Here is a 13,407-nt window from a genome sequence, read left to right on the forward strand (position 1 = left end):
TTTTAAAACTACATGAACTTTGTAAGAATCTGCAAAGATTTATGACCATACCAAACACATTCATCGTTTTTGACTTGGTCCTTCAAACCAGCCTGGCAACTTTGATATTTCTTATCGAAAGGAGAGATCTAATCCAAGTAAGAACACTGAAAACGGGTAAAAGAATTTTATTCTCATAATTTGATTGATTACTTCCTACTCTGAACACTCAAGAGAGAAAAGGCAAACTTAAAAAAAAAAGAAGAAGAAGAAAGAAAAAGCAAACTTCTTCCTGTCGGTACTATGATTTTCCCTACTAATCTTTACCAAGCAGGCACCTACCATAAAATACAAATTACTCATGAGGATCCACAAGCCAATCATGCTAGCTGGGTCCCCAAATCTATATGCACCAAAATATTGGGGAAGTAAGTCATCTGAGATGAAAACCAGCCACTGAAAGACAAATTGACTGTTGACTCAATTCAATTCAATGCTTTAAATCATGCATTCTGGAAAGAGCAAAATGTAATGCTGTAACTTGTTCCATTCTCTGGAACTTTTCTGTCATAGTTGCCAAGTCTCCAAAACCGAATTTGTATCTTCTGGACACAGAATTGTTTCTTTCTTTCCTTTTTTTTTTTTTTTTTTTTAAGATTTTCTTTATTTGACAGAGATCACAAGTAGGCAGAGAGGAAGGGAAGCAGGCTCCCCGCTGAGCAGAGAACCCGATGTGGGGCTCGATCTCAGGACCCTGGGATTATGACCTGAGCCTAAGGCAGAGGCTTTAACCCACTGAGCTACCCAGGCGCCCCAAATTGTTTCTTAATTGTACTCTCCAGAACGGTAGTGCAGAATTAGAAGCCCCTTCTTGTCTTTTAGCTGAACATTGAGCAAGGCATGGCGGACCCTTTGTAAACAAGACAATCTTTATTTCCCAGATACCCTCTGACTCCAGCAACCTTTGAAGTCTATGATCCTATCCGGCTGGAACCAAAGGAAATTCACATCACCAGCGATGTCTTACGAAGCAATGACCTGACCGCTAGAGTAAAGGGCTTGGTGCTCATGATGACCGGCTGCCAGCAAAACAATTAGATGATGGTGATTAATAAAATAATGAAGATAGACAGAATCATGCTTTGGGGTGACAATTAGGCTGTGCCCTGATGGGCAGTATTAACATACCTCAATTAATTAAAAAAAAAAAGAAACGTCAATCAAAAGGTGTACACAGGGGGGCTCCTGGGGGGCTCAGTCGGTTAATTTGCCTTCAGCTCAGGTCATGATCTCAGGGTCCTGGAATCAAGCCCCGGCATCATCAGCATCATCGGGCTCCCTGCTCCATGGGGAGTAAGCTTCTCCCTCTCTCCGTGCTCTTTACCCCTGTTCTCTCGGTCTCTCTCCCAAATAAATAAAATCAAGGAAGGAAGGAAGAATGGGAGGGGGAGGGAGAGAGGGAGAAAAAATGTACACACACAGGGAACACTGTGAGAAATCAGGACGTTGGCAGTGACTCAGCCTCACTCAGGAGGACCAGGCACGTGTTCAGTGGATTCTTAAAGGCAATGACGGGACGGGACATAATGACAGGATGAGGGGAGCCACCAGACACAGCCCCCAGCTCACTCGGCCCCAACTGCCACACGCAGCAAGCAGCCTTCCCAGCCTTCCGACTGCTTGTCCAACACCATCTTGGGTTTCCCATACAGCCGTTGAGGAGGAAACTTACTCATGTGGACCACTTCATAGTTAAGAGGTTTTGTTTTTTTGTTTTTTAGTTCTCATAGTTAAATTGTTTGTATTTAACGGGTTGGGGGGGGACCAAGTGAACGGCCAGGATTTTGCTATGCTCAGGAAGATGGACTTTGTCATCAGATTACTTTTGTTAAAAAAAAAAAAAAAAAAATGGAGAGAGAGAAGTTGAGCAAACACGCAAGTGGTTTAGTTTTTCCATACAGATTAAAAGATTCACAAAGGTCTAGAACTACCTTGAAAAATTTATTTTTCCAACCATATGTTGGTACGTTGCCCAATTTTCTAATGAAAGGTCCAAGACCAGGATCAGACATGTCCCATCCTATGGGCAGCCTTTCCATCCCCACAATCTTGGAGCCACTGGCAGAACCACACAGGGGTAATTCTGAGAACCCATCAAAATACCCTGGTGGGGAGGGGCTGGCCCAGGATCCCGCACAGCTCTACCACTGACTTGGCTGTATGACCTTGGACAAATTACTTCACCTTTCTGGGCTTCTCTTTCCTGATCTCTAGAAGGCAAAAAGTGATAGGATTTATCTAATAACAGTCATCATATTAATAAGATATCCAGACTACATGCGGTAACATCCAGCACAAGGTAAGGCCTCACCAAACGTCACTAAATCATTCCCGTCCATTTAAAATAAAAGATCGTCCGTCCAGAAAGAAGATCAAAAAGGAAACACTGACCTTGATGATCCTTTAGACCAGCTGGACCTCACAGACATACACAGATCATTCCAACCAGAGTAGCAAAAATATAGATTCATCTCCAGCTCACGAAGAATGTTCTCCAGGACGCATCATGTGCTGGTCCACGACACAAGTATTCACAAACTTAAGAAGACTGAAACCATGCCAAGTATCTTTTCCAACAAAATGGTGTGAAACTAGCGATCAATAACAAGGGGAAAACTGGAAATATTATGGATATGGAGAGATACGGAGAGATACTCTTAAAGCAGGTTTAAGATGAAGTTTAGAGCAACGAGTGCCTAAGTTAAGAGGAAAGAAAGTTCTCAAATGAGCAACCTAACGTGACATCTCAAGAAACTAGGAAAAGACCTCCACACCCAAAGTTAGCAGAAGAGAAAGGAAAGAAAGAGCAGAGCAGAAATCAATGGACGAGAGACTAGGAGGAGATATTTCATCAAGTGTCCATTTCAAGGTTCAAATATTTTGCCATTTTTAAGAAAGGTTCAAAACGCATGAAGAAAAGTGTAGAGCGACTATGATGGAAAGATGCCAACACCCAAGTGGAGAATGGTATTCAATCACAGAAATTGTCTTATCTACACAAGCATTAGTAGCCTGCTCTTTGCACAAAACGGGTTCATAAAACTAATCCAATCAGTGGGGCACCGGGGTGGCTCCGTTGGTTAAGCCTCCTGATTCCTGATTTTGGCTCAGGTCATAGTCACAGGGTCTTGAGATCAAGCCTTGCGTGGGGCTCTGTGCTGGGCTCTGTGGAGTCTGTTTAATAGGAGTCTCCCCTTCCCTCTCTCTCTGCCCCTCCCCACCACTCTCTAGGTCTCTAAAAAACAAAAAAACTGATCCAATCAGGAAAGAGAATAACGACTAAAAGGAAACACTAGGCTTTTCGTGTCTCAAGAGTCAGTGCGCCCGGTTTTGTTTTGCTTAAGTAAAGATGTAATGTGGATAACACTATTTTTACAGTTGTTAAAAATATCAAAGGCAGTGTTTCAAGGGAGATTTTCATTACTCTGGTAAACCGGAATCTCCAATGCACAACTGTGTGTTTAAAACCAGAAGCAGAAAATGCCAGGAGGGTGTCCCCCAGGCGGAACGTTTGAATCTGATGGTGCGTGGGACATCCAGGCTCAGTAGTCCCAGTGGGAAGAACCCCCCTGGGTGCCCAGGTCCTGGTTCTCCAGTGTTCTAGAAGCTGGATTTTCTCTGGTCCTTCCTTATCCTTGAAACCTGGGATCGCTCCGTGTCTGTGTTGCTCCCACGCCTGGTCCCCTAAGCCACAGTGTGTAAACCAAAGGCACCAGGTCAAGTGAGCAGACAGAAAAGGGAAGCTGGCAAGAAGATCTGAGACGTGCCAGACCTCAGCCACGAGAGTCACCATTCAGCCCCATGACCAGCTTCCCTACCGAACAACCGCTTCTCCTATGCTGCAGCCAAAAAGCCAGACACCCACGACGGATTTGCCTGTGACCCCTAACTGCCATTCTCTGTGCTCTCTAAACCTGTCCTGGACATCACCAAAGTTTCAGAACAAGCAGGATTCAGTCAGGGTGGGTGACTTTTTATTTTGTCTTCACATTGACATGCACCAGCCCTAAGAGAAGAGAAGCAAGGAAACATGAAACAGTCTCTGTGTTTGTTTCAGGGACAGGAGACTAGGAGGGGAGCCGGGAGCCGGTTCTACTGGGGAATGAGCTGAGGGAAGGATCAGCATGTCTGGAAGCGACCGGTGTTGGCAGGAGCAAGGGATGCCGGCAGGCCCACGCCGGGGGCCTTCGGAAGGAAAGAAGGAACAGGGCAGAGACGGGAGCCGGTGGGCAGAGCAGAGGAGTCCTGCGATCAGAGCCCTCGCCCATGATGCCATAAGGCATCTCCTTCCTCTTCTTTGTGGATGTGGCTATTTTTTATTTGGTTTTAAAGGAGTATTAGATAGCAAGACAGTTAAAAAAAAAAAACCACCAGGGTACCTGGGTGGCTCAGTTGGTGAAACGTCTGCCTTTGGCTCAGGTCATGATCCCGAGGTCTTGGGATTGAGCCCCCTGACTGTTGGGCATCTTCCCTCTGACCCTCCCCCCTGCTCATGCGTGCGCTCTCTCTCTACAAAAATTAAAAAAAAAAAAAAAAAGTGCAGAAAATTCTCAGATACCCCTCCACCCAGACTCCCCTAAAGTTAGCATCTCACATTATTCTCGTACCATGATCAAACCCCAGCTTGGTATCATTCCATGAACAAACTAGCCCTATAATTCCCATTCTTCCATCGGGATCTAATCAAGGGTGGCACACAGTGTTTAGTCACTAGTGGTTAGTCTCTTGTCTCTGATCTGCACGATCTCCATGTGATAAAAAGGCGGTGTTAACCTTAACTCCTGGCTATAATGGGGTCTGCCAGGATCTCCTCTGTAGTGTTCCTATATTTTCCCTCCTCCCTGCGTAACTTTCACCTGACCACCGCCCCTGTCCCCCAACCTGCCCTCCCCGGGGCACAGAGGAGCTGCAGTCCCAGGAAGGATTCTCTCTTTGGGACTCTGAAAGCAACCTCCTGTGACACCATCCCCTGTGCGTGGGAACTTCATAGTGTGTCTCCGTGCATTCGGGATTAAACATGCTTCTATGTGGTGCCTGTTAGGAATCTGGGGACTCTCCTAAGACTCTCCTAGAGCCTGTACACCGCAGGGGAAGGAATAAGGCTGCATTACTGCTGTCAAAATAAAATCATCTGGAAGTATTTTCATTTGAGGCCGGCTTTCAGAAACAGAGGCAAGACACACTAACGAAACTAATCTGGGGCATCTGGCGTTCCTTTTCACTCATGCGCATTTCTAATAAAAATCTCCTAATCATTTATATCTTGTTTCTGAGGTTTATGGTGAAGGCAAGTCTCTTTTATTTCTCTCCAAAGAATAAACTCCTTGCCTAGAAGAAGTGAGCTCAGACAGGCAAAGCACAGCTCAGCCACGCTAGACAGGCGATCCGCACTCCAGGTGCTACCCAAGGTGACCTGTCCCGCTTTCCCTACTTAAGACAGCACTTTCTCTCTGATAACAGGTTTTTCCAAGTTCAAGCCTCCACCTTGGTCCCTTGCTGACTCTCCCTCCCACTAGGTGGCGCTACATGTCACCTCCACAGTGGGCTGCCCTCCACCGTCTGCAAAAAAGGATTCTATTTTTCAACTGTGCAAGAAAATCACACAGCTCGTGGCAAGTACTAAATTTCATTCATAATGAACACTCCCTCTTTTTTTTCTTTCTTTCTTTTTTTAACATTTACTGTCATCTGACAGCTTCTGAAACAGCTTCTGGACTTTTGGGATACTGTCTTCAAGGGATCACGGGGCAGCACAGTGGTCCTGACTTTTCTGAATAATGCAAAAAAAAAAAAAAAATCAAGTGTTGCATCACCAGAGACCAGCAACTGGGAAGACGCTTCAGGTCAGGTCACTGACCTCTGCATTTCCTCAATTTCTCAGTTCTGGTTTCACACAGGTTTATCTGTTAACTGTATCACGATCTGCCACCGAGATTCTTAAAACTGTATCAAATTAGCAAACGTGCTGTGCAGTACCTTAAGACACTGTCACAAATGCGAGGAGCAGGAAGTTACAACATTATGCAGTTACAGTACCACTCTGATTCCCTATTAAAGGCATAGCTTCAGAAAGAAATCTCATTTTCACTATTGTAACTCATCACCCCAGCAGAAACCAATTTTCGAAAAGCAGGGAGTCTAGGATCACCTGGAAACGTACCAAGAAAGGACACTTTTTAAACCACTGAGCCACGCAGGCACCCCGAAAGGACACTTTTTATCAGCCAAGTTACTATTACTTGGGGGAGGAAGACGTCCTCCCCCTAAGGAAAAGTGCTAAGTGCATTAAATTCCCAGCAGGACCCGGCAGTTGGACTGATGGTTAATTGCAATTTGCAGTTGTTCACATGGTTCCCCCCTTAGAGATGAGAGGCCCTTTCGTTGTTTATATCAAGGAGGTTTGTTTGCTCTGTGACACTCTTCCCCTCGCAATGTGAGCATCTGGTCTATGTAAGGTTAGCCCCCTCATGTCATTAATTGCACAGGCTTATTATTTTATTCCCATGACCCCCTCCGAAACACAGATCCGGCATGTATGCCTTGCTGGCCAATCAACAGACTTATGTATACGAGACACATATTTTGGCCGGAGGGTTCTCTTTTCAAGAGGAGGGCAGAGGACCATATTATGGAGCGTTTTTTGCTCTAAGACAGTTATGCCTTTCACATGAAACGTATCCGCACACGATAAATCTCATTGTTATACAGGAATATTGGGGCATGCGAGGTATTCCCCATTCCAGGACATAACAAACATGGTTTTTGTTGTTGCTGTTTGCATATGCCTGTTGCATATCCTGAGTGTCTGATAGTGCTCGGGAGTTCGACAGTAACTTAGTAACTTGCCTGTTCCTAATTCCATCACTTTACACACCTATGCAGTGCCTGTTCTTACCCGCACACTTGGACACACACACATACTCACGGGAACTGGGCTGTCTGAACTGGTATTGCTGGGAGGCATCTACTGGGATGCTAAGCCCAGAGGGGAGACGTTCAGCTAACAAAATGACAGCCCGGTGGCTTCTCAAAGGAGCTGTTTGCAGCCTCTGGGGGGATAGAGAGTGTATCGTCCCTGAGAGCTCCTGGGAACTCTTATGCCCAAGAGAAATTGCACCCTCTCCCCCTGTAGACAAGCACCCTAGACTCGCTATCCAAAGCAACTTCTGCCCGCTTTCCTCCTCACCCCACATCCCTTCCCACTGTTCTTAACTCTTCTCTAAGGACAGAAGAGCTCTCTTTGGACTTCAGTCCTTATGACCTTGCATGGGTGGCCAGACTCTGCAGCTCCCTTGGCTCGAATTTCATTTCCACCCCTTCGTGCAGAAGGGGCTCGTCGCTTGGGAGGGTGGGAAACTGTACATGGAGGTACTTTGCAGCTGCTCCCAGCTGCTAAGAAAGGCCGGTTTCTCCTGATAGGAACTGAAAGTTCCTCTGTTCCATCTGCCTCCTCAGTGGATTTGGAAAACAAGGCAATGATCATTAGAGGCCAGAAAATTTTATAATTTTGATGGCGTTGGGGTGGACATGGGGGAGAAGAGAACCAACTCCTAAACCCCAAGTTGAGTGATCTTTGATCTTCCTGGATGCTATACAGTAAAATATTTTAGTGATATTCTTCTCCACTCAAATTATCCAGTATTCCTGAAGAAAACACATGAACACATAAAGTGCTAGCACTTTCAGAAACACGGAACACTTACTCTCTTGCCCCCAAATTCGAAACGAGACGGAAACGTTATAGAAAATAATAGCGTTATTTATATATACACATATATGTGTGGGTACACATATATCTTCAATACTTTATAAATAGGTATCGTTTGTCTAACAACAACAAAAAAAACCAACATAACACACCTTGCTGGCGCAGAAATACACAGGGAGAGGGAGGCCTTCTTAATGACTTCTAACCTGCTTTTGAACTACCATAGAGGCATCTGACATTCCAGAAAAGGATCCCGAGTTTTAAAGTGAATGCAACAATCCCCTACGTTCCTTTATGAACCCGCCACCCATACAATGGAAATGCAGACTGTTCACTGCAAAGCATTGCTTTCCCATGACATGCAAGCCACAAACATTTGTTGCACTGGTATCATGTCTGCTAAATTAAGTAATGTGGAATGTTTTTTTAAAACCCTATCAGGGTGGAGTTTCATTCACATGCAGAAGACTGGGGTGAAGCATCCTCTGTGATCATTAATAAATTTCCTGGCATATAAATATCAGCCTGTTTTCACTTGTTCTAGAATAACATTAGGACATCTTAAACCAATTCAGAGGAACTTCCTTTCTTAAGGGATTTTGAAAAGAACTCACTTTCTTGCCTTTAGGACCAACCTGCTGGAAGAAAGAAATTGATTATACTGGTCTCCCAGTGCAATTTGAAAAGTACTTTATGTTTTCTCACAGTGGAAATTTACAAGGGAAATTTACCAAAACAGCCCAGCCATGGTGTCCTCCTTGTTTTCATTCTCAAACTCATTCTCCAAGGCTTTTCCCTCTGCCTTCCTCGCAACACACTTCTCCCTTTGTCTGGACAGTAGGGGGCACTGCCACAACGAACTATTATGGCCAACTGTGAGATGTCACCAGGGGAAAAAACGCACGCGTGGACATATAGGACTGTCCCATGTCAATGAGCATCTACAAAATATTTTACACACTTTTTTCTTCCATAATTCACTTCAGGCTGCAAACGCTGCCGTTTTCCTTCTGTTCATGTTGTTGGGGGGGGGGCAGGGAGTCAGCAGTATGTGGTCAAAATCCCATCTTACAAATTTGGGGCTGACTCAGGAAGGTCTCACTAAATCCCTAACTGTAAATACTAGCTAAACACAAGCAGTAACATGCGCTTAATATAGGTTTAAGTAGTATTCCGTACAAGAGATTTTTTTTTCATACTCTTCAGTTTCTCTCGCAAACATCAAACTCCCAAGTTCAGAGCCAAGATGAAAGAGAACTGTGGCAAAATTTCATTAAATAATTGTATAATCCAGGCTGCATAGGTGGAGGGTTTTTTTTTTTAAGTAAGAGTTTTATACGTAATTGAGTTAAACTTAAATTTATGCATCCAATAAAAACCATTGCAAAAGGTAAAACAAAGACATTGCTCCGACACTTAGAAAATTAAATTCAGCAAACCATGAAGTCTACCGTACAGTTATTTTTGTAACTACCATAAATTGCTTTATAACACTCTTCTGCTGGAATCCAGCAGAAACAATCCAAGGAGAGATTTACTTCACAGCGTGCATCTAGTTTCCAAAAGAGAGAGTGACCTAAAAGTTTATAACTCTTTCCTTTCTTCTTCGTCCCCCCCCCTTTTTTTTTTTTTTTGGTTAGTACTTGTGTTTCTAGTTACCTTGAAACCTTCCTTCTTTTACATGAGCTTAGAAAGGCTCACAGAAAATAAGATCCAGGTCTGTGGATATCCTGTGCCCTCAAATACTCATTTCTGGAATAAGAAGAAACAATCCTACTTTGTGGAAATAGGGTCTATATGGCAAAACGAAAATAAAGGGTTTTAGTACTAAATATTTCACCGAATTTAATGGCACCTCACAGCCAAACATTGTCTTAGGCCTTTCGTGAAACTGACTTGAAATGTGTTCCCTTCCAGCACTATACGAGGCCCAATTCAATGCAAACGGCTATAGATAAGAGTTTTAGGGGTCTTTAATCACTTCTTTCTTGTGTCCTTGACGGAAAAAACAGAGCTGCCTTTGTGCTAAAAAGAAGGACCTGTTGTTTTCAGATTCAACAGGTCATTTTTATAAGAACTTCCCAGAGGATACAACATAAATGATAGAAACACAGGGGGATTTTTTAAGTGCCTGATGATTTTAAATGATATATATTCTATACTGAGGAAGGTTGTTTGTTTTTCTTTCTAACAAATGGAAAGTTACTGTTTTAAAAGTGTTTAATGTTTGAACTTGACTTTTAGGACCCAATGTTTTCTCCTAAGTTGGGTTACTGTAAATTCGGCTCCCGAAATCAACCTGGGGGTAGGCCTGACCAGGCTCAAGTAAATAAACTTGTCAGATCATGTCCATTTCTGTTTGGGAGATGAATTATTTGTTTAGTGGACTTTTGAAATATATCTAAATTGTGCTGTCACTTTCTCAATGTCCTTTCAGTTAAAATAACAGAGAATGCATGCTTAATGAACAAGATGAGACTTCCTAAAATGAAAATTCCGGCCACGTGATTTTTGGTTGTTCTCAGAGGAAAGAAACAAGCCAATACTTTATGGCAAATAAAATCCAGGTGACACCAGGATTTATTGGTGTTTGGCTGATTCCATTACTAACGGTAGTCTAAATTTGAGAAGACTGGCAAATTTAAGATTGAGATCCGAATCAGACTTGTTTCCTAAACTTTTATTAGGAGGCTTTTTCACAATGTAACTAGTACACTTATTTTTCCCCCTTTTCTTCTTTTAAGGAAAAAAAAAAATTGGCTACCTCTTGTGTAAAGAGAATTGTTTGAAGATCTTTAGGAAAGTTTCAGCCAGGCCAAAAACACAAGGTAGCATTCCCTTTAAATTTAGAGAACACTTTCCAAAACTCATTCCTCACCACAAACAAAAGTTATTTTATCCAGGAAGCCCCTCCTTAAAGCAGCCTGACTGGCTGTTGGCACTTACGCGGACGGACATATATTTCCCAACTACCTAGACTCTATCGAGTTCTTCACACTTTTACTAAGTCTCGATTTTACTCACCACCCTGGACAATGATCTGGCCAAGGGTCAAGGTAAATGAACACGTGAGGGCAAAGACTGCGGGAGCCGCAGGGGCTAGTTCCGCAGATAAGAAAGAAAGAAAAACTAGGCGTTCTGGGGAGCGCATGGAGTAGACTGCAAGGCTAATAATCGGGGAACAAGTTTCTCACTTAGGAAGTTCCTTTTTCCCCCCTTTAGCTAACAACAGGGTCACTTTCAGGGAGCAGGAGGAAAAGATGGCATTGGCTGTGTGACGGAAAGGAAGTCCCCAGGACTAAAGAAAAAATCACGAAGGCCAGAATTTCCCTCCCACCGTCTTCCTGGACACCCACCTCCCTGGAAGCAGAAGGCACGGGGCGGGGGGACGAGACCCCTCAACTCTAAAGCAACCACTGAGGACCCTTTGCCCTCTGCAGGAAACCCAGAGGGAGGGGAGCGGGGGTCCCCCCACCCCGCGCTTCGGCTGCGCCCCACCCCTCCCCGGGCTGTGCCCCGCGCCCGCTCACCGGTACCAGGCGAGGCCCTTGTCGTAGCTGCGGTCGAAGAAGTGGGGCTCGGCGCCCACGGCGCGCACGTCGGGGTGCACGCGCAGGAACTCGAGCAGCGCCCGCGTGCCGCCCTTCTTCACGCCGATGATGATAGCCTGCGGCAGCTGCTTGCTGCCTTCGTCCAGCAGCAGGGCCAGGGTCCCCGGCGGGGCCTCGGCCACGCTGCTCCCGGCCCCGGAGCCGCCGGGACCTCCGGTCAGCCCGGGGGGCTCCTCTTCCCAGGCCGCCTCCTCGCCGTCGTCGCGCAGCGCGGGCAGCCGGTGTCTCCGCCACTGCCGCAGCTGCAGGAGGCGCTTCCTGTGCGCCGCCGCCGGCCACACCGCCAGCTCCCTCGGGCCTCCCGCCAGGGCGCCGCGTCCCGGGGCCCCCGCCTCGTCGCCGCCACCCGACGGCCGCACCGCCGGGCCCGCCAGGCTCTGGCAGCGCTCGGCCAAGCAGTAGAAGACGTACAGGGACGTGAGCAGGGAGCAGAGCATGAGCAAGAACTTCCGGAAGATGCTGCGGGACAGCGGCTCGGCGGAGGCGGGGTGGGCGCTGGCCGGGCCCGGAGGGGCCATCCTAGCCGGAGGCGACGTCGGGCCGCGCGCGGGCCATGCTAGGCCGGGACTCCGCCGGGTGCCGCGACCTCCTGCGGGGGGCCCCGCATCGCCCGTGCGTCCCTGCAGCCGTGCGAGCTGCCCCGGGGGAACTGAGCCCCCGGCGTCCCGCGCGGGATCCCTGCCTCCGGTCGAGGGGGCGGGAGGGGGTCGTGGTGCGGTGCTTAAGAAACCATCGTCTTAGACTCGCCCGAGTCCAGAGCCTTGGGGTCGCCCCGGTTCTCTGAGAGTCGCCGGATCGGGGGTCCTGGCGGCGGCGGCGGCCGCGAAGGCGTGCGTCTCAGCGCCGGCCCCGAGCGGCCTCTCGGCGCGGGTCTCCGCTCAGCGATCCTGCATCCCTCGCTCGGTCACGGGGAGGGCACTCAAGGCTCCCGGGCCGCGGAGTTCCGTGCGCTGCAGACAGCTGCGAGCGATTGTCCCTTCCTTCGTGCCCGTGGCCGCCCGGGCGCGCCCTCTGCGCCCCGCTGCGAGGTCCCACCGACTCTCTCTGCCCCAGCGGGAACCCGAGGCCCGCGGCGGGCCGTGCACCCCTCTTCGCGCGCACCCGGCTGCTCCAAACTGCCTTCGGTCTCCACCTGGGAGCGGCGTGCCGGAGCTGGGCGGCGCGAGACCTGTCAACGGCCGCGCCACTGCGCTTGCAGGCGCTCCCCCGCCGCCTCCCGACTGTCGCCGCTGCCACACGTGGGGCGCGGAGGGCAGCAAACTTGGCGGTGACGTCAACGGCCCGGGCCGCACCGGCCCCCGGAGGAGCGCAGCCGAGCGGACGCGGTGGGATGGAGAAAAGGTGGCGCGGACCCCGCAGCGTCGGCCCAATGAATCGGAGAGGGCGGGGGCGACCGGGGCGACGCCCCTTCCCCACTCCACCCTCCCTGCACTGCCGCTGCCTCGCCCCCTTTCCGGCGAGCGGGGCGTCTGCGGGGGCTCCAGGGTAGTCTGAGTGACAGCTAGGGCCGGCCGGATCCCCGGGGGCCTGACTTCCACCCGACCCAGCCCGCAGCCTCCGCTCAGCCCTGACTCCCTCGGAGTCCCTGCTCCCGCCTCTGTCGCTCCATCCTACCCCCCTGCCCCGCCCCCTGCCACCTCCCCGGCCCTTTGGAAGTTTTGTTGGCGGCCTTTGCCAGTCCCCGAGGCACGCCACGCCCCCGTTTGTCTGGGGCGCACTGAATTCCTCCCGGGCCGCTCGGGCTTGCACCTACTCCCAACTGTCCGCAGCGGGCCGGGAGGCAAGCCTTTTAGCCTCTCGGCAGTATTTTATTTTGTCTTTCCTTCTGCCGGTCTTGCCTTGTATTAGTTTAGGACGATCGAGAGTTTCTCCAGGACCTGGAAAGGAACAACCTCTTAGGAAACGAACCAATAAACGAATCAAGGAGAGAAATCAAGAATTTTAAAAAAAAAAAAAAAAAAAGCTCCGATTTCACATCCATATGCCTTTTGATGAAGGAATTTGTTTATGTTGTGTGTACCAGCGTGTGGGTTTGTAGGGGTGTGTGTG

The 13,407-nt window shown here is 48.3% G+C and overlaps 1 protein-coding gene across 1 annotated transcript in view; it reads right to left on the reverse strand.

The window, feature by feature from the left end:
• HS3ST3A1 (heparan sulfate-glucosamine 3-sulfotransferase 3A1) overlaps nucleotides 1-12,749 on the reverse strand; it is a 94,086-nt gene extending 81,337 nt beyond the window's left edge. The window contains exon 1 of the mRNA XM_045085390.1: nucleotides 11,278-12,749. Within this exon, the coding sequence (XP_044941325.1) occupies nucleotides 11,278-11,876 (599 nt within the window). The 5' untranslated portion in view covers nucleotides 11,877-12,749. The remainder of the gene's footprint in view (nucleotides 1-11,277) is intronic.
• Between the last annotated feature and the right edge of the window lie 658 nt (nucleotides 12,750-13,407).

Source organism: Mustela putorius, unplaced genomic scaffold (genome assembly GCF_011764305.1).
Source record: "Mustela putorius furo isolate JIRA1106 unplaced genomic scaffold, ASM1176430v1.1 tig00000867_pilon_pilon_pilon, whole genome shotgun sequence".
Lineage (NCBI taxonomy): Eukaryota > Metazoa > Chordata > Mammalia > Carnivora > Mustelidae > Mustela > Mustela putorius.